At 53.9% G+C, this 25,665-nt stretch overlaps 1 protein-coding gene across 2 annotated transcripts in view; it reads left to right on the forward strand.

The window, feature by feature from the left end:
• Positions 1–1,913: 1,913 nt before the first annotated feature.
• The window catches only part of SLC28A1 (solute carrier family 28 member 1), a 45,033-nt gene continuing 21,281 nt past the window's right edge, over positions 1,914–25,665 (forward strand). Inside the window, exons 1-8 of one of the 2 annotated variants that reach the window (XM_044230864.1) lie at positions 1,914–2,627; positions 3,390–3,501; positions 4,319–4,407; positions 5,615–5,706; positions 9,480–9,663; positions 16,400–16,541; positions 17,179–17,292; positions 18,413–18,490. In XM_044230864.1, coding sequence (XP_044086799.1) covers positions 3,406–3,501; positions 4,319–4,407; positions 5,615–5,706; positions 9,480–9,663; positions 16,400–16,541; positions 17,179–17,292; positions 18,413–18,490 — 795 coding nt within the window. In that variant the 5' untranslated portion in view covers positions 1,914–2,627; positions 3,390–3,405. The remainder of the gene's footprint in view (positions 2,628–3,389; positions 3,502–4,318; positions 4,408–5,614; positions 5,707–9,479; positions 9,664–16,399; positions 16,542–17,178; positions 17,293–18,412; positions 18,491–25,665) is intronic. The other variant, XM_044230865.1, reaches the window with a different exon arrangement.

The raw sequence follows: 25,665 nt of genomic DNA on the forward strand, positions 1-25,665 counted from the left end.
CGGCCCTACGAACGTTCTCTTTCTTCTGTCAGAGCCTGGCAAGGAGAAGGGTGCTCTCCCGCTCTGGCCAAGAATTCCCCCGACACAGGAAGTGGCCCCAGGGAAAACACACCAGAAGCAGGTGTGTGGCTGCCTCTGACAGAGTGGGACGGGGGTGGGAGAGGCAGAGCAGGCTCTTCCGTGCAAATCCTTTCAAGTGCTGTTTTGTTTTGATTGGAAGGGAAAACACACACACACACACACACACACACCACTGATATGGGAAGATAGAGACATAGAGATGTGGTCCTTGCCTCTGCCCTGGACCCAGCGTCCCCAGCTCAGTCCCAGGCTTCCCTCCCCCATTGCCGACCCCATGATGGGACAGACCTCAGAGACCACCTCCTCAGGAAGCAGGCATGCAGAGGGCCAGCTGAGGTCACTCAGCCAGAGGGTGGGGACAGCCAGGATGCCCAAGGTCCTCCAGCTCTGGGTTTTTCCCCGGGGATGTGGGAGCTGCTCACCCCAAACTATCCAGCTTCCCAACCTATCCAGCTTCCCAACCCCCAGCCTGGGGCTCTCGGCCAAATTCCACCTAAAAAAGTATTTGACTTCTGGGATCCAGGATCACTTGAGGAGATCTGGGGTCACTCCTCCAGACTCTCTCAGCTTGGAGAAGGAGAGCAGTGTCAAGGCATCCCCGAGATGGACCCTGTGACAGTGGTGACACCCACCAGCCTGACGGCACCAGGCTTTCTGCCGAACACCTCCCCTGCGTTAGCTCCTTGAAGCCCCATCAATATTTATTTCCGAGGTAGGTACTGTAACCCCCCTTGTTAACTTGAAAGAAACAAGTTAACTTTCAGAGTCTTTAGGGTCTAGCTCAGGATTCAAACCATGACACACTGCCTACGAAATCCGTGTTTTAGATCAGGGCACACAAAAATGTCAAGGGTTTTAGGTGCAGCATACGGAATGTTTGGTAGCAAGCTTGGCTGCTGCTGGCTGAGCTGTACTCTGTGGCTTTCCTCTGGGTGCCAAGAGAAACCAAGAGAGGAGGGGGGAGGCAAAGAGGGAGGAGGAAGGGGGAGTTGGAGGGGAGGCGAGGGGGAAGAGGCTAGAAGCAGGCAGAAACAGAGAAGCAGGTGCAGCCTCACTGGGGCTTGACCAGGCCCTCTGCTGGGACGGCTCCAAGCCCTTCCCTGGGGGGCCGCCCACGGAGACGGGCGTCCTTTAGGATAAGCCAGGTGGTGCCGTAGACACTGAGTTTACAATCAAGGCAACACAGGAGTCCCCAACAGAGTGGGGCAGGGGGTGGATCTCTGCCCCAGATGGCAAGAAAGCTGGTGTAGTCTCAGCCTCCTTTGAAAAAGCAATAACATAAAGGAAAAGTCTGGAGAACAATCCCACAGACTCTAGGTCGCCTTCAGGGGGCTCAGCTTCGAGGGGTCTTTAACTGGCTGTTGTCTGTTTATCTCTACAGTGTTCCATGAAGCACATGTAATGCTTTGATAATCACAGCGACGGACAAAAAATGTTTTTAAAGACAAGGGGCGCCCCCCCCCATCCATCACCCTGTCCAAACATCTAGAACAACCGGTGTACGCAGGTAACCCTCCAGCCTGTGTTACCAGGAAATGTTTATGCATCACATGGGGTTTTGTCCTGAGTGCACGTTATTAATTATTAAAGACATGTCGTCTACCCTGTCAGAACAGTTTAATGTTTAGTTGGAGGACTGAAACATTAATGTGTTTGTCCCTTGACTTCACATACTTTTGCTTAGGTGTTGGCTAAAAAAAAAAAAGAAGAAGAAGAAGAAGAAAGAAAGAAATGATTACATGGCATGTTAACTAACTGGAATTTAAGTAAAAATTTGAAAAAAAAAAAGAAAGAAAAAGAAACAAATTACTTATATGAGAAAGAAGGGAAAGAAAAGAAAGAGAAAGAAAGAAAGAAAGGAAGGAAGGAAGGAGGGAGGGAGGGAGAAAGAAAGGTGGCCAAACTGTGTGATTTCATTCCGTCGTCCTGACGTTTTGAAGGCTTGGACATGAGCCGCCGTCGCTGTTTGTGACAGCAGCCTGGTTTCCTTACCTTTGAGTGCGGGCAAAGAGCTTGCTGTCAGAATCACTAATTCTGTGAGGAGGGGGGCCTGGGGAGATGCGAGATGAAAAGCAAACACACATGATCCTCCAGCCTGGGTGACCTCGAGGGCCGGTGGAGAAGCGGGCCACGGGCTGGGTGGGGGCGAACATCAAAGAATGAGAATAGTGGAGACAGGCTTCCTGGAAGAGGTGGGCCCATGTGGGACCCGGGGAGAGTGGAGAGAAGGCATCTCAGAGGAGGAAGGCAGATGAAGTTTAAAAGCAGGAGCCCAGCAGGCCAGGCCCAGAGTGGGACCCACGGGCTCTGCGTCCCTTCTCCCTGAGGGCGGTTGGGGTCCCTGCCCTGGCCACCGCCCCGGGCTCTGGAGAGGGCACCGGACGGAACTAGGTGGGAGGCCCAACATCCAGGGTTCTGGACTCTGCCCAGGAACCGGCACTGAAAAGAGAAGACGGGCCGAAGTGCAAGCAGGTCAAAGTCATCTTGTCCCCGTGGAAATACACGCTCCTGTCCAGGCACGAAAGTAACTCGTTCACCACAAATACGTGAGTAGGACGGGGGTCCTGCCTGTCTCTGGTGGCTGTGCGTCTGCGCATGTGCGCTGGTAGCTAGGTACTCCTGGGCTCTGCCTGTCTGTGTGCTTGCACACGTCTCCTTGCTCGCGTGGGCACCCATGTATGTGCTTCTCACCGTGTGAGCTTAACCAGGCTGGGGTTTGGATCGAGTAGGGTGCTCCCCAAGGGGAAGAAACAGAGAGCAGACAGGAGTGGAGAGAGATGGGGCCTTAACTCAGGCTCTTATTCAGATGAGTAAAGCCTATGAACTTCAGGGAAAAAAAGACTATGTTGACTCTCAGAATTGAAAAGTCCAGTGGAAGGGCTAGTTTCAGGTCTGGTTGGACCCAGGGCCTGGAAGAGTCTTTGGGATATTATTTTTCCAGCTTTCAGAGAAGGGAGAGTATAATATGGTGAAGTGATCCCTTAGTGACAACGTTAGTCTTTAACCTGCTGTGGGAGTGCGGAAAGCTAGAGCCTCTTTTATAGAATCCTTTCCTTGACCTCCCCATGAGATGGACAGAATTTGCAAGGGCTTGGGCCCCACGGGTTCAGAAGTGAGTGCAGGAAGGGGCGCCTTCCTCTGCGGCCCCCCAGGCACAAGGAGGGTTGAGCTCTGGGGTGATGGAAGCAGCACCACGTGTCTCCTCCCCATTTCCATCCCTCTCCCATCCTCCTCCCTTCTCCAGGCCCCCTCCCTGGGTCCTGCCTCACCTTCTGCTTTCAGCTTTGGGTCCTGACTTTGTCTTTCAGCTGGAAGGTCTGACACATGGAAGACAAGACACCAAAACCAAGAGAGTCCATCTCGCTCACATCTGTGGCTAATGGTCTGGAGAACATGGGGGCTGAGTTCTTGGAAAGCCTGGTCTGTCTCCTTCCCCTTCCCTATTTTGGCTTGTGAGAGGGCCCTTTGTTCACCATCTTCCTTCACCCCCCTACGTCTTTGTTTGAAAACTTGGGAAACCCCCCCCCAACATGTTGGCCTCCTCCACACAGAGCAGCCCCTTTATTTCGCTCATTGTGCCCTTGTGGTGTGCTGGGACTACCTGCCCTGGTTGGAAGGGAGGTTTGAGCAGTGAGCTAAGAAACAAGGAGAGCCCACGTGACCAGAGGTGGGGTGGGGGTGGGGCTCTTTGGGGCTACCACCTTTAAGAAGCTGGCCATCTTGTCCTCGCTCTGGAATGGCCAAGTAGAGGCCCACCCCCCAGAACTCTGGAGCTAAATATGGCACCCTTTCCCCTCCCCACCATTCCCAACTCATGCCCCTGCCCCTTCAGCACAATGTGCAGCCCCGGGGTGTTCCTTTCACACTGTCCTCTGCAAGAGGAGCCCTTCTACCCCCCAAAACGCAACTCTGCAGACAAACGGAGGGCAGATAGTGTCCTGGGGCCATGCCATGAGTTGGCCCATCTGTGGCTTCCCCAACCAGCTGTCACTGAGCTTCCAGGGTCCCTCCTGCGTGCAGACTATGGGCTCCCTGAGGACAGGATGTGTCTGGTAATGAGTCCGCACACAGTAGGAACTCAATGTGTGCTTTGCAGAATTTAATGAAGTTGTCCTCTAATGACTTCCTGTGTGAAAGCCCAGCCGCCACCCCAGTCCCCTCCTGAGGTGCCCATGGTCATGCAGGTACCAGCCAAGGTCTCTCTCCGCTCTCACTGGTCCCTCTCTGGTGACTCTAGGAGGAAGGCCGGACCCCTGGCAACGTCTCAAATCCTGCAGAGGGTGGGGACAGCTGGACGGAGGCCCACCCGGAGCCCTTCTCAGGCTGGTAGGTGGTCTCCAGGAGGGACCCTGGCCTGGGGCGGAGGTCACTGTGGGGAGCAGGGACAGGAACCTGGTCTGCTGACAATAGGGAGGGACTCCCAGAACCTTTGTCACAGAAAGGAGCAAACGTGCTTTAGTCAACCAATGAGCACTGTGGGCAGCGGTGACCCAGGCCAGGAACTCCCAACCTGCCTTGAAGAGGCTGGAACAAAATCCCTGCAGGGACCTCAGTATATCCTGTGGGGCTCTTCTGACTGAAGCTGGCTGGGGGCCCCCGAAGCAGCCTGACCCACCCCCAACCTCTCCATCTACCTGCTACTCCATTTAGTCTCTGGGGCATCGCTGGACCTCCAGGCTTGGTTTGAAACCCCCTGAACCCGTCTGGTCCCCTCATTTCCCATGGGGTGGCTGAAGCCCTGAGAGGAAGAGAGACCAGCCCTGGTCACACAGGCAGCAAGTGGGAGCCTAGAACTCGGTCTCTGGATGCCCAGGCTCGCAGGGGTCCCCACTGGCCAGATCCTGAGCTGAGGAGAGCGGGAGGAGGAGGGTGGTGGAGGGGAGGTGGGGAAAGGCTGCTCCCCTTAGGAGGCTGGAGTTGGGGACAGGGACAAGAGGGGCGTCCCTAAAACAGCAGCTGGTGGCTGAAGTGAGCACCTCCTCCATGCCCAGCCTGTGGGGCCCCAGAGGCCATCCCAGTGCCCGCCTTTCCTCCCGGGATAGACAGGCGGCCCGGTGACCAGGCAAGAGCTGGCATTTGCACTGGGCCAGGAAGGCGGGTGCTGGGGGGCACTGCGGGCATGGAGTGGGCTTTCACAAGCTGCGAGGGGCTGCGACCCAGGGGGTGAGTCTCCCGTCCCCAGGAAGAATGCGGAGCTGGCAGCCTCCCCCACCAACCCCGGGCTCCGCGGACAGGTGGGCATGGGAGGGGCGGGCCGCGCGCGCGCCGCCCTGGTTTGCGCATGTCTGCAGCGGCCGGTTCCGCCTCAGCATCCGGGTCTCATCCCTCCCGAACCCGAGGGCCGCGTGCTGGGGCAGGCGGCGCGGCCGCTCCGGGCCGTTCCTCAGTTGGCTCTGGGGTCCTGTGACGTCGAGGCCGGCGCCCCGCTTGGCCCACGCCCGCACCTCGCTGGGGGTGTGCCTGGTGGCTTCTGCCCGAGGTGTTGGCAGGAGGGGTCTGGGGCCCCTGGCGGACCCTGCCGGTCCCCCCACAGGAGGAGCCTGTCGCCAGCCCTGAGGGCCCGACGCTTCTGCAGGGAGCACGCGCCGCGCTGTCGACGGATCTGCACCAGCCTGCTCTGTGCTGGTGAGCCTGGGGCCCCGCCCCACCTGGGAGACAGCCATGCCCCTCCCCCCAGGTCCCCTACCAGCGCCCACCACCCAGTCACCCATGTCCCAGGGCACCCGCTTCTCCAATAATTCACCACCCCACTCAGGGCCGGCTCCGGGCCAGAAGCTGGGATAGCAGAAGGAAGACAGATCAGGTCTTGTCCCCAAGGCCCTCTCTGCTCAGTCAGGGAGAGGGGAGCTAATGTTTCCCCATGACGCAGCCAGCCAGCTGGGAACACCAAGGAGGGATGGGAGTGATCGGGGAGGACTTCCAGGAGGAGGTGACCTTCAGGCCTCAGCAGTCGAACAGGAGCCAGCCAGGTGAAGCAGCCAGACGATAAGGGGTGAGGAAGCACTCCATGCAGGAGCCCCAGGAGCAGAGGTGAAGCCCGGCGCCGTGCGGGCAAGCTGCTCCGGGACCTGAATGTTACCCCAGAGCCAGAGAGCGCCACTGAGAGATTGAACAGGCAGGCGTTGGGCAGGATCCACGCTGTGGAAGCCTGGGAGAGGGAGGCAGGGAGGACGAGGAGGTGGTGAGGGCGGCCGTCCATGGGTGGGAAGACAGAGTGTAGGGGACGGGGAGGCCCTCGGGAATCTACTTCTCCAACAAACCCGGGAGACCAGCGAATGTGCAGGGTGAAGGACGCCCTGGAATCCGGGGTGCCTTGGGGTTCTACTCAGGCGGTCGGGTGCGTGATGGGACCTCCACAGCCGGGGAGCACGGAGTAGGCAGCTTTGTCAGGTGGAGAGATGGCCAGTTGTTTGGAACAGGGTGCTGAAGGCACCACAGCCAGGCCTTGGAGGAAGGGAGGGGGTCCCCAGGGACGCCTGGAGAATGAATGGAGAAGCGGGCAGTCTGGGGACCAGCTGAGGGTGTTGGCAGAGGAGGGGGCAGAGTGAGCCTGAGGGGATGTGGGGATGGGGGTGGGGGACGGGAGACCCAGGAGCCCCGGGGGGTAGGGGTGGTCAGGAGAGATGGAGGGCTCCTCTGCGGAAAGTGGGGCTGTGGAACAGGGACGGGGCGGTGCCTGGGGGATTTAGTGCCAAGCAGGTCACTCGGGGGCTGCGGAGGGAGGGGGGCTGGATTGCAGTGAATGGGAGGTGACGCAGGGTGGACGGCAAGGACAGACGTCTTTCCGGAGGGATTCTTTACGAGGACAGGTGGGAATGTTAACAAGCAGGGTGTGACAGTGTCGGGGAAGGTGTGTGTTGGAAACAGGAGACCCTTGGACCGTGTTTGTGAGCTGAGGTGGGGGGAGGGGGCATAGAGAGAAGGAGAAGGACGAGGAGACAGATGGCAGGTGGAGGGCAGCCCCCTAGACCTAGGGGAGGAGGGCAAGGGGCCCGCGTGGAGGGGCAGGTCACCTCGTCCTGCAGGTAGAGAGTGGAGAGGGTGTGGGTGTAGAGGCAGAGACCCCCGACAGGGGGCCGGGCAAGGAGAGGACGCAGAGCGCCATGATGGCAAGGGCCGGGGTCTCCATGTTAAAAGTGAAAGCAGGGCTGTCTGCTGAGAGGGGCTGGTTCGCGGCCCCTCGGAGCTTCCTTCTAGAGATGCCTGAGACGGGACGCCTGGGTGGCGCAGTTGGTTGGATGACTGCCTTCGGCTCAGGGCGTGATCCTGGAGTCCCGGGATCGAGTCCCACATTGGGCTCCCAGCTCCATGGGGAGTCTGCTTCGCTCTCTGACCTTCTCCTCGCTCATGCTCTCTCTCACTGTCTCTCTCTCTCAAATAAATAAATAAAATCTTTAGAGATGCCTGAGACAGTGAAGTCTTCTTTCGGCAGGATCTGAGCCCGGCCTTCTCTGCCCCTTGCTTCCACCCGCACTCAGACTCACACTGGCTTCTGCTGAAGAAATGCTTGAAGTAGGAGCTGCTGGTGGCTCAGCCGGTTAAGCCTCCAGCCCTTGATTGAGGCTCAGATCCCGATCTCGGGGTCCAGAGCGCGAGACCCTCCCTGCTCAGCAGGGCGTCTGCTTGAGCCTCTCTCCCTCTGCCCTCCCCCTCCTTGAATAAATAAATAAATTCTTTTAAAAAGGAAAGAAATGATTGAGGAAGATCATGAAAATGACCTGCCTCACCCTCTCTCGCCTTTGTCGTGGCTGTCAGTCTCTAAATGATCCTCACAACGCCCGTTCTCGATTTTCTCCACATTTGTGGTCTTGCTTTCCTCCCGCTGTTTGCTAACTTTACCGAATCAGGTCTTTTCTGTTGAGGCGTTTTGCGTACTTTCTGGGCGTAGGTGTGGCGGAGCAAGGAAGCTTATGTCCTGTCACCGTGTGTCTGAGCTGTCGGGGTCCTCCCCTCGTGTGGGCTCTCTCCGTGGGTGTGGAGATAGCCCTGGCCGCTCACCGACAGAGGGCCTCGGGGTCCCCAGTCTCAGCAGAAGTCCCTGTTTCTGGCCAGGTCACCAGCGGTCTTTCATTGCATCGCGTGCCCCTCCCTGGGCTCCCACTGCTAACGTGGGCTGGACATCACTGGACCACGGGGGCTCAGAGTGAGAGCAGACGCGTCCTGGCCCCAGAGGGGTTTACAGACCCTAGAAGAACACAAATAATTCCGAGGACACATCTCTCCATGCCCCGTCCGGGGACTGTCCACATTGCCCCATCTCGCACGGTGCGCCAGTCCTCCCCACCCTCTCAGAGGCAGACGGACCTAGGTAGGAATTTAAGCTCAGTTCCCTGCAGGTGTAAGTCACCCTGCTTTGCTGGCCTCAGGTGCCGCGTCTCTAACTGGGGATCAGCATAGACCTGGCTGCGGGTGGTTGGAGGCTGTGAGGTGCTGAGCGCAGCTCCCTCCCGCCCCAGCTGCCCCCCCGCAACCTCCCACAGCCTCCCTGGGCCTGCGTCCCAGCCCTGCCCTGCAGAGCCACACCAGCGTGCCCCCCTGTGACACCTGTGTAGGTCGGAGGCCCAGGCCACAGACCTCGGTGTGAGGGGAAGGGAGCTGGCTTTCTTAGAACTCGACTTCTGTTCCATTTCGGTTTCATCATCCCAGCTGCGTGATAGAAACTTAATTTCTGTCAATGTGGACTATCCCTTCACCCCTTTTCTCAGGGGTCCCCCAGGTCCTGACCTGCTCAGCTAGTCTGTCCTCCAACTAGTCTGCCCTCTGGCTAGTCTGCCCTCCAGTCAGTATCCTCTGACTAGTCTGGCAGCAGAGGGAGGAGGGTAGGATACTTCTACTTACACATACTCCAATTCTTACCCCGCGGAAGAACCGTAAGTCCTTTCCATTCTTCAGGGGCGCTGACTTCTGAAATCCGTAAGGCAGGGGAGACGTTTTTCCCTCTGCTCTCCACTGTCCTATTCCTTTCTCGAGCAGAGCACAGATTGACTTAGTGACTCGAAGAGGAGAGGAGCGAGCAGGGTGAAGGAAATTCTAGGAGGAAAATGGTCCATATTTTCAGAGTAGGATCCTGGCACACATGAGTGAACTCCTCCCCGGAGTGACTGACCCGTCTGTCTCCGCTCTCCGTGGAACCTCGCTCGTGTGGTCTGGGACAGAGCGTGCCCTCAAAGCCCCCTCCTTACATACCCGCGTCCCTCGCAGCCAGTCAGCAGGTTCAAAGCCCCTCCACACCCTTCCTCCAGCACAGCAGAGATGACTGTCCCCAACTCCAGATGAGGCAGCTGAGGCTCAGAGGTCCTCTGTGCTCGGGGTGGGACAAAGTGGACCTGGGGGGTAGGGCGGCCGACCCGTGTCATTGTCATTGACCCCTCTCTCTTTCATTCCCCCGCTGCTCCCAGCGTTTGCTGCCTTCCTGCTGATTGCCAGCCTCCTGGATTTCCAGAGGGCCCTGGCACTGTTCGTCCTCACCTGTGTGGGGCTCACTGTCCTCGCCCACGGCCTGCTGAAGAGACTGCTGGGGCCCCCACTGCGGAGGTGTGTGGAGCCTCTGGGACGTGACCGCCTGGGCCTCTGGTTTGAGAGGTGAGTGAGCTCAGAGCCCCAGGCGGGGTGGGCGGGCCGTGGCCAAGGCCTCTGGGTCACCGCTGGCCTGGGTGAGGGGGGCCTCAGTCCTTGCCCCACCTGGGTGTTCCTGGGCAATGGAGCACACACCACTCTGCTTGCCTCCCGGGAGCCTTAGTGAACCCCCAGGGGATTCTCACGCAGCCAGCCGTGTTCCTGGACAACAGTCTGAGATCCCCTGTTTTCAAACTGGGTTCCTTAGAGGTCTAGAAATCTTGGAGGTGCCACATACGGTGGGAGAGATTGGAGGCGAGAACATCAACCCCCGCCCCCAAATCTCCATTTCAACCAGGAAGCTCTATTTTATGTTTTATAAACTGAGGTTTGCAAAAAATAAAAGTAAAAATAAAAAGTTAGCTGGAAAAAAGGTTTGTGTGGCTTAAAAAAAACCTGAAGCCCCCCAGTCCATTTTAGGCCTCCCATTTTATTGATAAAGAAACGTGCTTGGGGCGCCTGGATGGCTTAGTTGGTTAAGCAACCGCCTTTGGCTCTGGTCGTGATCATGGAGTCCCAGGATCGAGTCCCGCATCGGGCTCCCAGCTCCGTGGGGAGTCTGCTTCTCCCTCTCATGCTGTCTCCCACTCTCTCTCAAATAAATAAACAAAATCTTCTTTAAAAATCCTCTTTAAAAAAAAAACAAAAAACAAAAAACTGGTGCTCAAGCATGTCAGTGACTAAGCGAGGGAGGTACCACAGCAAAATCATTTGGGCTGGTCTGTGGATGAGCACATGTTTTTCATCTAATTTATATATAAATGTATAATAAATAAAAATTATTATTAATAACATAATTTTTCATAATTTTAAAAGAATTAAAGTTTAAAATTAATGAATTACATAAACTGAGTAAAATTTTAAAAATTTATAATTTGTAATAATTAAAATAAATTTATAAATAGATTTTTTTTTTAATTGGACTTCTATTAAACTAGTACAGTATTAGCTCTGAGTAGATTGTGCTATGCTAAAGACACACATTGTAATCCCTGGAGCAGCTAAAAAAATTGGTAAAACACAAAAGGGTGTCACTTGAATACTAATAAAAAATTAAATAGTTTAATTTTTACTATTATTACTAGTAATATTACTAGTAATATTTACTATTATTACCGTGTAAGAGGACTTATTTTTACAGTCACCTTAATTGTGACAAATCATTGATACTGGTTGTCTATTTGAAGTATAGATATAAGGTTTTCTTTAAAAAATACATGCAGATTAATTAGACATTATGAAAAGTAAAAGCCTTTTTATTCAAAGGACACCATCAGGAGAGTAAAAGGACAACCCACAGAAAGGTTTTAAAATATTTGCGAATTAGGTATCTGATAAAGGACTTATATCTAGAATTATAACTCAGCAATAAAAAGACAACCCAACTGAAGAATGGGAAAAGGATTTGAATAGACATTTCTCCAAAGATATACAAATAGCCAGGGAGCACATGAAAACGTGCTTATCATCAACCATCAACAAAATGCAAACCCAAACCACATGAGCTAGCACTTCATGTTTACTGAGAAGATAACAAAAAGACAGATGGTGACAAGTGTTGACCCAGTTATGGAAGCCCTGAACCCCTCACCCACTGCTGGTAGAAATGGGAATCCACAGCTGCTTTAGAAAACATTAGTTCCAGGGGCACCGGGGTGGCTCAGTCAGTTAGGCGTCTGCCTTTGGTTAAGGTCCTGATCCTGGGGTCCTGGGATTGAGCCCCATGTTGGGCTCCCTGCTCAGCAGGGAGTCTGCTCCTCCCTGTCCCTCTGCCCCTCCCCTGTGCATGTGTGCTCTTCCCCCCCCCAAGAATAAATAAAATCTTAAAAAAGAAAGAGAGAAAGAAAGAGAACAGTTCCTCAGAATATTATGCATGGAGTTATATCGTAACTTGAGTTACCATATGTAACAATTCCACTCCTAGGTATATACCTGACAATTGAAAACATACGTCTTTTCAAAAACTTGTACACAGATGTTTATAGCAACTTTATAATAGCCCAAAGGTAGAAACAAACCAGGTGTCCATCAACTGTCCAACTAGTCTGTCCTCTAGCTAGTCTGCCCTCCAGCTAGTCTGTCCTCCAACTAGTATGTCCTGCAGCTAGTCTGTCCTCCAACTAGTCTGCCCTTCAGCTATTCTGCCTTCCAACTAGTCTGTGCTCCAGTTAGTCTGTCCTCGAACTAGTCTGCCTTCCAGCTGGCCTGCCCTCTGGCTAGTCTATCGTCTAGCTAGTCTGCCCTCCAGCTAGTCTGTCCTCCAGCTAGTCCTGCCCTCCAGCTAGTCTGTCTTCCAACTAGTCTGTCCTTCAGCTAGTCTGCCCTCCAGCTAGTGTGTCTTCCAGCTAGTCTGCCCTCCCAACTAGTCTACCCTCCAGCTAGTCTGCCCTCCAGCTAGTCCTGCCCTCCAGCTAGTCTGCCCTCCAGCTAGTCTGCCCTCCAGCTAGTCTGCCATACATTCCAATATGCATATCCATATAATGGAATATTATTTGGCCACAGAAAGGGAAGCTGTTGGCAGTAATAATGACGAAGCTTGAAAACACTATGCGACGTGAAAGAAACTAGTCACAAAGGACCATTTATATGAAGTGTCCAAATTAGAAAATCTATAGAGACAGAGAGTAGATTAGTGATCAACTAAGGTTGGGGGAGCGGATGGAAGGATTGGGGTGATGGCTAGAGGTGCTGGGTTCTTCTCTGGGCTGATGAAAATATTCTGAAATTGATCATAGTGATGTCACACAACTCTGAATATACTGAGGGCCATTATATTATATAATTGATTTTATTTTTTTGAAAGATTGTATTTATTTTTTTGACAGAAAGAGACAGGGAGAGAGCACAAGCAGGGTGAGTGGCAGGCAGAGGGAGAAGGAGAAGCAGACTCCCAGCTGAGCAGGGAGCCTGAGGCAGGACTGGATCCCGGGACCCGAAGGCAGATGCTTAACCAACTGACCCACCCAGGCACCCCATACTTTGTATACTTTAAATGGGCAAATTGTATGGTATGTGAATTTTGTTTCAATTTAAAAAACACATGTATTTGGGACGCCTGGGTGGCGCAGTTGGTTGGACGACTGCCTTCGGCTCAGGGCGTGATCCTGGAGTCCCAGGATCGAGTCCCACATCGGGCTCCCAGCTCCATGGGGAGTCTGCTTCGCTCTCTGACCTTCTCCTCGCTCATGCTCTCTCTCACTGTCTCTCTCTCTCAAATAAAAAAAAAACAAAAACAAACAAACAAACAAAAAAACACATGTATTTGATGTATTGGCTTCCAGTCAAGATGGAGTAACAGAGACAACTAAAGAACTGGAACAAATATACGAAACAATAGCTCTTAAAATACTAAGACATTAATATTTTACATATTTTAACATCAGGCCGCAGAAGACAGTGATCCTGGAGAAACAGGAAACAAGGGAGATGCGCCCTTTGATTGCCCCCCACTTACTGCATTGAGAGTTTCCAGGCCACAGTGCAGGGAAAGGGAACCAAGGTGGGCCAGCAGATTCTGTGGGTTGAGGATACAGGGCTGAGAAGCCAGGGAAGCCAAGGTGGTGGGAGCTCACGATACAGAGTATGAGAGAAGACAGTGGCACAGAGAGAAAACTCCAGAAATTCACAGAGGGTCCTCTCTGAGTATACAGCTGAGTTCTGATCAGTGAATGCATATGAGAAAATCATCCAAGGCCTAGGAAAGACCCATCCGAAAGGATTAGAGGGAACAGAGCCTGGAACGTGAAGCTGTGCTCATCAAGACAATATGGTTGTCAGCGTTAAAGCAGACAGCTACATCAGTGGCACCGAATAGAGTCCAGAAATGGAGCCACATATATGTAGCCAATTGCCTTTTGACAAGAATGGTAAGGCAATTCAGTGGAGAAATAATCATTTCAACAAATTATGCTTCAACAATGGTATATTTAGGGGTGCCTGGGTGGCTCAGTGTGTTAAGCCGCTGCCTTCGGCTCAGGTCATGATCCCAGGGTCCTGGGATCGAGCCCCACGTTGGGCTCTCTGCTCAGCAGGGAGCCTGCTTCCTCCCCTCTCTCTCTCTGCCTTCCTCTCTGTCTGCTTGTGATCTCTGTCTGTCAAATAAATAAATAAATAAATCTTTTTAAAAAAAAAAAAAACAATGGTATATTTATAGTCAAAAGGAAGAAGATGAGAAATGAAATAATAATTCATGCCTCCATCGTATATGGAAAATTAGCTGAAAACGGAGACAAAATGTAAATTGGAAACCTGGAAGTATAAAACTTCTATAAGAAAATGTAGGAGAAAATCTTTGTGTTAACATAAATTTCTTAGATACAAAACCCAAATCACAATCCATGAAAAAATTGGGCAAAGTGAGTTTCATGAGAATTAAGAACTTCTGTTCAAAAAACATGTCTAAGAGAATAAGAAGAGGAGGCATGGCTATGAGAAAAGTTTTGCAAATCACACGTTTGACAAAGGACTTGTGTCCAGACTCTGTTAAGCTCTCTCAAAATTCAATAATAAGAAAAGCCACCCAATTAAAGAATGGGCTCAAGCTGGGAGCAGACATTGCATTAAAGAAGAAATGTAAGTTGTAAATCACCACATGAAAAGAGGCTCAACATCATTAGTTATGAGGAAAGTCCAAACCGCAAAGAGATACTACTGTGTGTCGACTAAAATGACTAGAGTTTGGAAGATTGACCATCAGAAGTGACCAAAATATAGAGAAACTGGAACTGTTATTACATACCGCTGGTGGGGGGTGTAAAATTGTGTGGTCAGTTTGGGAAACAGTTTGACAAACTCCTACAAAGTGAGGTCTACTGTGTGATTCACCCGTTTCACTCCCCCAAGCATTACCCAAGTGATACTGACCCAAGAAAAGTGAAAGCGTGCATCTGTGCAAAGACTTGCCCTGGAACGTCTGAAAGTTCATAGACGCTTTATCGGCCACAGCCAAGCAGTGGAAACAACCTCAGCGTCCTTCAGCTGGGGAACAGATAAGCCAGTGGTGACGCACCCCCGTGATGGAAAACTGCTCAGCGATAAAAAGGAACGAGTCACTGATACCTGCAAAAACGTAGAGGAATCTCAAAATAGTTACACTGAGCAAAAGAAATCAGGTTAAAAAGGGATATGTATGGGCTGATCCTGTTTATATAAAATCCTGGAAAATGCAAGCTAATCTAGTGACAGAGGACAGATCAGTTGTTGCCTGGGGATGAAGGAGGAGGCCCGGAAAGACAGAGGGGCGTGAAGAACCTTTTGAGGGTAATGGGTATGATAAGTTCACTCTCTTAATTGTGCTGATAGTCTCAAGGTCATACATAAACTCATCAAATTATATGCTTTTTTCTCTTTGAGAGAAAGAGAGTATGTGTGTGCAAGTGGGAGGGGGTGGCAGGAGAGAGAATCTCAAGCAGGCTCCCTGCTGAGTGCGGAGCCTGACACAGAGCTTGATCTCCTGACCTTGAGAGCATGACCTGATCTAGAGTCAGATGCTTAACCAACTGAGCCATCCAGAAGCCCTTCTTTGAAAAAATGTTTTAATTGTACTTTTCAATATATTCTATTTATCATATGCCAAATGTACCTTTGCAAAGCTGTTAAAAACAAATGACAACAACAAAAACCCAACCCCAAACACGCACTTGTTATTTTTATTTTATTTTAAGTCGGCTCCACACCTAATGTGGGGCTTGAACTCATGACCCCGAGACTAAGAGTTGCGTGCTCTACTGACTGAGCCAGCCAGGTTCCCCTGTGCTTAAGTTTTTATAAAGCGACTTAGCATGAGGAGAAATAGTAAGGCAAGTGCACAGAGACGGGGCGAGAGCTGTGCATATGGCCCCGGGGGTGTTAGGTGCTTGGAAACACGGGCAGAAGTGAGCAGTGAGCTCTGGCCATGACCCGTGTGGGCTCCGGTCCTGTGTCTGCCTCTTACCAGCTGGTGGCCGTGCGCAGATCTAATTAAGAGGACAGGCTTGCTTCCTGCTGCCTGGGTTAAAATCTCATGTCTGCTACCGTTCAGATGGGCGGCTGTGGCCAAGTCATTCAGACTCACTGTGCCTCAGTTTCTTCACCTCTAAAATGGGCAGGAAACATACCTCTCTCGAGATCCGGTGTAGTTCCTGATATCCCGTAGGTGCTCCATGAACACGAGCCGCTCTCAGGGGTTCCGAGGGAGTTGAGGACCGGGTGAGGGGCAGGTCTCAAGCTCCCCGTGCCCAGCCCTCCTGGACAAGCCAGCTTCATCCAGGCACAGGGAGGAAAGCATGGCTGTGAAGGTTGCTTCCAGGCCTCGCGCTCAGGCGCTTGGCTCACCTGCCCAGACCGACATTATTGCCTCCGGAGTGCAGAGCCCACGGAGCTGACTGCCTTGTCCTGGGCCACACAGGCCCCGCGTCAGCCTGGCCAGGCTGGGCTGAGCATCGTGGCGGCTGTGGGAGCTCCTGCCCCTTGCTGGAGCCCCGTGCCCGGCCCTGTGTCAAGCTCAGTCCCTGCGTTCTCCTCTTTCGTCCTCTGAGCAGCCAGCAGACATGCAGGTCTTTGGCTTCATTCCCCCAATTTCCAGAGAGGCCGGGTGGTCTGTGTGAGGTCACACAGCTTTCTCTCCTCCCATCAGCCGTGAGCACCCTTTCCCTGCAGCCCTGGGTGCTATCATGTGGGGGTGGGGAGATGCCAAGAGTGGTAGCTTTCTGCCTCTCCCCTGCAGGGGTCTGGCCCTTGCTGCTTGCCTGGGCTTGGTCTTCTGGCTGGTTCTGGACACTTCCCAGCGACCTGAGCAGCTAGTGTCCTTTGCAGGAATCTGCGTGTTCGTCAGCCTCCTCTTTGCCTGCTCCAAGCATCACCGCGCAGTGAGTGCTGAGCTGTCAGGCCCGGCCTGGGCTTCTCTCCCTGCCCTCCTGGGCCTTGCAGCCACCCCCGGCAGCCAGGACCCCTCCCCGGTTCACAGTGTGGCCAGCGTCCCCGTCAGCCTCCAGCCAAGCCTCCCAGAGATCCGCATGCACACCTGAGTTTGGGGACCAATACTAAGGATCATTAAATGCCGAGAGGCAGCAGCCGCCCTCCGGCAGGGGTGTGGACATCGAGGGAATGGGGTCAGGGCAGCCGGGAGCCCTGCGTGTAGAGCAGGGGTGGGGGAAGGTGGGACAGACGCCACAACTCCAGCTCTGCCCACCCAGTGATGAGCCGGCCCGGGGGCCATGGCAGGTTGGAGCCTGCTTGCGTCTCGCATGTGCCCTCAGACCTCGCCCCACCCCTGACCACTGCCCCAGGCCCATGGCTGCTAAGAGTGTGGCCTGCTCTGACTCCAGGGTGGAGGTGACCATTGGCCACAGGCCCAGAGTTCTGGCTAGCTCCAGTCTCCGTCCTACAGACCAGCCTAACACCGTGCTCTCTGGCCTTGCCCCGTGCTGTTCCCTGCAGATACCCCCTTCCTCTCCCCCCCCCGCCCCCAGACTGAGCTCACCAGACCTTTCTGTCGGGTGGCAGGTGTCCTGGAGGGCTGTGTCCTGGGGCCTTGGGCTGCAGTTTGCACTCGGACTCTTCGTCATCAGAACGGAACCGGGATTTATCGCATTCCGGTGGATGGGCAACCAGATCCAGGTACATAGATGGGGCCCAGCGCCCCCTGAACATGGGAACACATCTTGAGCTGCCAGGAAATGGAGGAGAGGCCGCTCTGTTGGGGGATGCTGGGTGGTGAGGCCGTAGGGAGGGATTGGGACCGGGCCCGTGGGTGTGCCCCAGGGCCCAGACCACGTGAGCAGCTGGCGTCTGAGCAGCAGGGCAGCCGCTCCCCTCGGGCCTGGCACCACCTGTGTGGACGGAGCTGTCCCTGCAGAGGCTGGTGTGATGTGGAAGGGTGTCTCAGGACAGGAAGCTTCTTAGGGAACCTGGGCACAAGGCACGTGGCTCTCGGCGGTCATGTGTGATAGGGAATTTATAACACTTAAAAGTGCAAAAAGAAAATTCCAGATGATTTCCTTTGTGTATGTGTGTGCCTATAAATAATGTTCAGTTTGCTGAAGTCCCATTTTTAAATTCCATTGTTTTTGTAGTAAATACACATACCACGAAATCTACCATTTTTGCCATCTTTAAGGGTCATGAAGCTCATTCACATCGTGTAACCATCATGAGCTATTCTTTTAACTGTAAAGTATCAGGGGCGCGTGGCTAACCTCACCCCAACCTCGCCGGCTCGGATTTCTCTGTGCCGTCTGGAGGGACTGGGGACATCGGTGTGTCCCGGCACCAACTGTGTCTGCCCACGAGTCGTGGAGGAGGAGACGGAGCTGTTACCTTGGTCCCCGCCGTCATTTTACAGACGGGACTCCCGAGGTCTGGGCAAGAGAACTGACTTGTCCCTGCAGTCACAATGCAGGTTCAGGACCAGAAATCAGCTCTGCAGAAGGGTGGCCACCGGCCTGGGGTGGGGACAGGAGGGCGGCTGTGCCGTTGGACAGAGGGGAGTAAGTAGGTGCAGAAGGCACCGCCGAGGAGAGCCTTCCCCTACGTCTGGCTCCCGGTCTTCTTTGCTTTCCCGAAGCACACTGCCAGCTGGTGCCCCGGCCCCGTGAGGCCCAGGAGGCCCGCCGTCCCTCCTCTGCTGGGCTGCCAGGTCTCTCCAGCTCACCCAGCCCCGGCCTCCAGGCCACCATTTCTCCCTCCTCACTTCCTGGCTTCCCTCCAGGCTTTTGCTTTTTTTGTGTTTTGCTTTCAGATCTTCCTGAGCTACACGGACGTCGGCTCCAGCTTCGTGTTTGGGGAGGTGATGGTCAGGGGTGTCTTTGCCTTTCAGGTCAGCTCAACTCTTTTTTTTTTTTTTTAAAGATTTTATTTATTTATTTGACAGAGAGAAATTACAAGTAGGCAGAGAGGCAGGCAGAAAGAGAGAGGGAAGCAGGCTCCCTGCTGAGCAGAGAGCCCGATGCGGGACTCGATCCCAGGACTCTGAGATCATGACCTGAGCCGAAGGCAGTGGCTTAACCCACTGAGCCACCCAGGCGCCCAGGTCAGCTCAACTCTTGGCCCACGAGGCCTTTAGCCACGGGTGCCTGGTGTGTGCAGCTGGCCGGAGTCTGGGCGAGCCGGTGGCCCAGGGGGAGGGGAGGCCTCTTGCGGGTGGAGCGGTATCATGGGCAGCAAGAAGCCTGGGCCTCACGGCTGAGTAGGGGCCCTCCAATGTGCTCCCCGGCTGGTGTGTTTTCAGTGTACATGGTAACATTTGCAAAGTAAGATAGGTCTGTATTCTTTTCCTTAAAAATGAACCCCCAGATGCTGGAATTGTGCAAAGCTGAGGACAAGAAGGGAGGGTAGGGACATTCTTTTGTAGGACAAGAAGGTAGGTAGGGACATGCTTATGCCAGGAGGGCTGGCACCTGCTTTTGCATTAGCTGCCACCATGCTGGGGACCCGAGGCCTGTGAAGGACACTTTCCAGGACCCCTTAGTCGCAAACGACCCTCTAGGGCTGCTTCTACCTCAGGGCCCTCACGGGCCACCTCTGCAGGAAGCCAGCCCTGATCACCAGCAGCAGGCTAGGCCACCCTCCTCTGGACTCTCTTGGACCTACAGCCCCTCCCTCCCTCCTTCCCGCTGTTTATTGCATGCCTGCTGCCTGCACAGTACGACAGAGGAACCAGCGGGAAGGCTCCAGGGCCTTGTTGTGCGTGGTAGAGCCCCGACCGTGCCTCCAAGCGGGGCAGCCTGTGCTGGGTTTGCTGGTGCAACCACTCCCCTGTGCTGCCTGGAAATGCGCGTGTATTTCTGCTTTCTCCGATTGACTGCCCGAGCACCCACTTGCCTCCTTCCCTAAGACCTCTGCTGGGGCTCCCCTCTCCCCGCCTGACCCCCGAGCTGTCTAAAGACCCTGAAGCCCCCTCCCGGCTTAAGTTCCACTTGTGATGCCAGCGGTGGGGTGGGGACGGGGGGACACTCTGCCATTGTTGCCACGATGCCATGGACATGATCCCATGCTGCCTACACGCGTGTGCCCCAGACCACTGTCCATGTGGTGCTGCCGTATGGGCTCCACGTGTAGGTTTTAGAGGCTTCTGCTTTCTATTATTCTGGCCCTTGTTTCTGGATCCTCCCACTGCTCAGTGCTAGGGTGGAGGGTGTTGGGCCCCGGAGGCTTCCGGCCTGAGCTGTGGGCTCGGCTCTGCCCTGCTGGGCTGATGTTCAGTCAGCTGGTGAGTCTGGCCATCTCCAGGTCGGCTTCCCCTGCCACTGGGTGGTGGAGAGGCGGTCTTGGCTTCACAGCGTCTGCCTCAGCCAGCAGCTCTCAGGGAGGTGTCCACTCTCGCCAAGGCGTTCTGATAATGTCAGTGCTGGGAGGAGCCTGTTTCCTGTCCTCTCAGGAGTCTGGTGTGCCCTGGGACGAGCTGGTCAATCACGTTTCTCGGAGACCAGCTCTGGGTGGAGAGGGGACGTGGAGGGGCAGCCTCTGGCGGCCCCCTCCAAAGGTCCCTGAACACCATTCCCGTAGGGCAAGGCTCGCTTCACATTTGCATTTCCAAGTAGGGGCCTCCCAGGGCTGCAGCGAGAGGCAGAGACTGGCTGATTTACTGTGTTCACCAGACAGAGAGACAGCAGCCCGCATCCTCTCAGTCTTTAAAAGACAAATGTACAACACTCTGCAGCTTGACCTCCCCAGGAAGCCAGGTTCAAGTGCAGTTGGCACAAGGAAAAATGCCCAGGCGGTCCCTTTAGGGAGGGATGGCTTCCGCCGGGGACAGTGAGGATGGCGCCCCCCAGAGGCGGTGTTTGCTGTGGAGCTGCAGGACAGGCAGGACAGGAGAGATCTGGATGAAGTTCACGGGACAAGCACCGAGGGGAGAACCTGCAGGTGTGTCCCAAGTACAGCTGGAGTTCTGTGTGACGGCTCAGGAGCTACTGGGAGGAAAGCATGGGTCAGGGCACAACCCGGATGTGTGGCAGGGCTGTACCTGGAAGGGCCTGAAATGCCAGGCAGAGGCCCCTGGGTTTTGTCCCCAGGAAATGGGATCTATTGAAGGTTTTTGAGCAGGGAGGGACTTTTGTGGAGCTTTGGGACTGTTACCATGTCAACAGTGGGTGGGAAAGGTTGTAGTCAGGATGCTTGCGATAGAGGACCAGAGGAGGTTGCCTCATCCCCACGTGGCGACCTGGGGCCACCAGGCTGCCACGGTGCAGGAGAGAGGTCACCGCGGGGAAGGGAGGCTGAGGGGGCCTGCAGGAAGCACGTCACTGCTGTTGTAGCCGTGTTTGCATTTAGCTACTGGAGGGCAAGGCCTGGGTCTTACTCCTCCTTGTGTCCCTTGACTGACCCTGAGCCCCACAAAGCCCCGCCCAGGGCCTGAACACTGCTCTTTGCTGAGCAAATGGTGGTTCTCCGAGGCCTGCACATGGGACGTCCCTCTGTGCCTGCTGGGAAGGTCCGGCTCTGTGGGCCGCCACTGTGGGTTGGGCCCCTCTCCCTGGCGGGGCCACCATTCCCCTGACTGTGTGGTCCTGAGCTGCTCTCCCTTTAGCCCAAGACCAGGGCCAAGCTCTTCTTCCTCCAAACCTCCCCGGGATTGAGCCCCGCAGGGCCAAGAGCTACACATAGGCTTTCCACCAGCTCCAGGGCCACCAGAAACCATTTTGTCCCCCTCCAAGACCTTGGTGAGCAGAGTAGAAAAGAACCAGGAGAAGGAAATCATAGTAAGAGCCCCTGGCTGTGGAGTCAGAGCCGTCTGCCAGGCACTCGCTTTACCCTCCCAGCCACCCACAGGGGGAATGCTGTCATTATCCTCTTTTTCACAGATGAGGATACTGAGGTTCAGAGTGGCTGTTACTTGCACAGAGTCACAAAGCTGGTGACTGCTGGGATTAAGATTGGAACTCAGGTCCAAAGCTCCTTGTATTAGCTTCTGTGCCTTGATATCAAAGCGCTTTCCTTGGTAGGCAGTGGTGACAAAGGGCCTGGATCTTAGGTGTTTGTTTTTCCCTTCGTTTGGAAGAAAAGAGTATTCACTTAAAAAAAAAAAAGCTTTATTTATTTATTCACAAGAGACACAGAAGAGAGAGGCAGGAGGCAGAGGGAGAAGCAGGGTCTCCGCTAAGCAGGGAGCCCGATGCGGGGCTCAATCCCAGGACCCCAGATCATGACCTGAGCCAAAGGCAGATGCTTAACGGACTGAGGGTCCCAGAAAAGAGTATTTTTGAGGAGTGTTTGGCTGCAAGGGACAGAGATCCATTTAAAACTTGCTTTAAAGGGAGGAGGAAAGGAGGGCTGTTTCTGGCCTCACACGTGGGAAGGCGTGGTAGAGCAGGTCAGGCTGGACCCAGGCCAGTCAGGTTCACGGCCCTCAGCCCCACATTTCTGCTTATGCCAGGACATTGGCTTCACTTTGGCTCACCAGATCCCCCCCGGGGCCCCCAGCAACATCAAGGGCCCATTCTCACAGCAAGTGAGGGAGGCTCTTCTCTGCCAGCCCAAAGCAAAAAATCCTGGGGCAGGCTTCAGACTGCTCTGCCTCGGGTCATGTGACCATTCCTGGACCAATCGCTAGGCCCAGGGCCTGGGATCCTACAGTGGCCACAACTGGGACTTGTGCTCTGGCCCAAAGCCAGGAAGTGGGGTGCTCTGGCTGAGGGGACGCCACCCTGAGAAGCTCGACACTGCAAGGAACACAGCCCAGGGGAGCCAGTGCCATCCCTCCAGGACAGAAAACAAGGCAGCCAGCTCCCTGTAGGATCTGTTCTTTCAGGGAGCCCTTGTGTTCCACAGGGGGTTTTGTGGCCTAATACAGGAGTAGGGCCCAGGTGAGAGCTAGCACACCTGCCTGGGAGAAGCAGCAGGGGCATTGACCCTTTGATCTATGTTCCTCTCAGCCGTATCGTGGGGACATATTTGGGTGGCTGGGTGGGTGCTTAAGTCAAAAAAAGAAACAAAACAGAACTAAAAAAATCAAGATTGATTTTATAACTGAGAAGTCCAGGGGTCTCGGACCCTGCCAGATATGGGTACTGGGCGTCACCTGGGACCCACCTGGGCTGTGTCTTGGTTTTGTGTTCTTGGTGTTGGTTTTAGACTTAGTCTCAGGCAGGCTCCCTTGAGGTAGAGGCAAAGAGATACCAGGTTTATGCCCAACCAACTTAGCAACCTTACTTTGCAGGGAGAGAGAGAGAGAGGGCGCATGCCTGATTTCCGCTAGCTCTAGCAGGGAACCCAGGAATGGGTTCTTCTTGGCCTGGCTTGGAGTATATGCCATCTTCAGATTATAGCCAGGGAGGATAAATGGCCTGGATCCATGAGACCTGGAGTCCACAGAGGGAGAGTGGAGGGGGGGGGTGTCTCAAAGTTTTGCTACCAAAAGCAGCAGGGGGAGGGGGACAGGGCCGGCCAAGCAGCCACTGTCCACTACCTTGCTTCTCTCCCAGTCTGGCACTGAAACGATCACCTGCCTGGTCTGCTGCTGTCTCCATCCCTTTTCCAGTGCTTTCTGTGTGCCCTCCCATCTCTTCTCCCTTTCTGGAAGAACATGTGCACATTGCTACTTGTCTGTCTCCCCAGTCACCCTGTACAGCCATGGCTTCATCGACTGTCGGGCTGGAAGGGAGCTCATGGATCTTTGGGCCCCCCTTAACATTACCGATGGTCAAACCACACCCCAGAAAGGAGTGGTCACCTGGGCACAGTCGCTCAGTGAGTTAGGGCAGAGCCGGGGCTAGAACGGGGTGACTGGACTGCCAGCCAAGTGCCGGTTTCTTCTCACACCGTAAGGTGAAGTCAGGGACATTGCATCTCCGTTCCAAATACAAAAAGCAACCTTAATGCTGATAATGTTAAATTTAAAACATATTAAATGGTTGCTAAAGACTTGGAGTTTGGATGTTCAGCCAAAAGAGAAAAAACAAGGGAGGAGGGTTTATCATTAGCCAGACTCAGCGTTTCCCAGCAAACACTAACTGTTTTTTGGCTCCTGGGAAGCCCTGTCCTCTGGCCAAACTCGTGGTTAGTGGATTAGCCAGTGGCCTCCTTCGCTAAGACAGACCAGATCAGCAAGGATTTAAATGTTCCATGGCCATGGAATTCCCTTCTCCACAGGATTCATTAATCACGACTTTTCACTTGCCCACCCCACCCCCTCCCTGCGTTGGGCACACACTCACACACACACACACACACACACACACACAGAGGCACAAGTACTTGCTAAACCCTGGGGCTAGCCCTCAAGGTGGGAGTGGTTTTGTTGGTGCTGAGTCGAATGGAAGTCTTGAGAGCTCTTCCTTTGCCTTCTTTCCATGGGTCATGGGACCGTGGTCCAAGGCCTTTGGCTCCTGATGGCCTGGGGAAGTCTTCTCTGAGCTCACTCAGATGTTCAGAATCCACGCTGTTTCCTGCTGGGCCACGGGCCAGCTCATCACTTCTCCAGGAAGCTGAGCCTCAGCCCAGGCCTTCTGGGTCATCCCTCCACCTCCCCTGGCCTGGAGTCCAGCACCCGTCGACGTGGCAGCCTCCTCTTGGCTGTATCATCTTGATTAGTCATCCCACCTTGGCTCCATCTCCCTTCTGGTAATTTCCCACCCACACGGTCACCTCCCCCGAGGCTCCTGCTTCCTTCCTGGGTCTGGTGGACCGGGTCGCGCTTGCTCATTGGTTCCGACGCTGTGGCTCCCGCCTCTGGAACGTGCACCCACGTGCCGAGCTCAGCAGTGCTGCCCACATGTTCTCCCTGAGGAACAGCTGGGGGAAAGAAAATGGTTTCCTCTCCCAAGAGTTTCAGGGGGTCTGCCCGCTGTAGCCTCGGCCATCCCCAGTGGTCGATGGTGCCACATCTGGCCAAAAATAAAATCGAGTAAGAAATGGGCTAAAAGGCACCGACTGTGGTTGACTTAGTAACCAGGGGGGCCTTGGTAACCTCAGTGAGCGTGATTCTCGGGGGAGGGAGGGGGAAGTAAGTGGAAACTGGGGTCGGTGCTAGAAGGAAGGAGGTGGGATGACGGGACTGCGAAGAGCTTGTGAGAATCTGGTGTCTGCAAAGGTCTGGGAAGGAGACTCTGCCCGGCAGTAGGGTGCAAGAGAGCAGTGGTGAGGTCATTCGGGGCAAGGGGCAGCGGGAGCAAGAGATCAGGAGGCATGTCCACTTTTTGTGACCATGGAGTAAGTGTCCTCTGCCCCCGTAAGGCATTGGGCCATCTCCCTCCCCAGAGGGATCGTCTGGCTTTGCGTTACTGCGTGTGTATGTGGCTGGTGTGTGTGTGTGGTTCTCTTTTTCCTTCCTTTTCCTTCATTTTTACTGAAGTGTAACTGACATGACACCCTATTCATGTCAGGTATATATCACAGAGCTTTGATATTTTTAGACATTATGACATGATCCCCATAATAACTCATCTTAGAAGTCATCCGTCACTGTACAAAGCTAGTCCGGTATTATCAACTGTATTCCCTAGCTGAGCTTTGCAGCCCTGTGACTTATTTACTTTTAGAAACTTTTTTGGTTTTATTTATTTATTTTAATTAAGTTCCACATCTAGCGTGGCGCCCAACGCGAGGCCCCATCTCACAAACCTGAGATCATGACCTGCGCAGGGACTGATTAGCTGAGCCACCCAGGCGCCCCTCTTGGGTTTTTTGATGATAGCGAATCTGACCAGCGTGAGGTGGTCTCTTGTGGTTTCGATTTGCATTTTCCTGCTGACAAGTGATACTGAGCATCTTTTCGTGTGTCTGTTGGCCATCTGGGTGTCTTTGGGAAAATATCTATTCAGGTTCTCTGCCCATTTTTTAATCAGGTTACTTTGGGAGAGTATTAAGTTAATTATGTAAGTTCTTTATCTGTTTTTTATATTAACACCTTAACAGATAAATGATCAGCAAATATCTTCTCCCATTCAGTAGGTTGCCTTTGTTTTATAGTTGCCTTCCTTCATTGTGCAGAAACTTTTTTTTTTAATTTTTAAATTCTTTTAGGAATTTATTTGACAGACAGAGATCTCAAGT

Source organism: Neovison vison, chromosome 13 (assembly GCF_020171115.1).
Source record: "Neovison vison isolate M4711 chromosome 13, ASM_NN_V1, whole genome shotgun sequence".
Lineage (NCBI taxonomy): Eukaryota > Metazoa > Chordata > Mammalia > Carnivora > Mustelidae > Neogale > Neogale vison.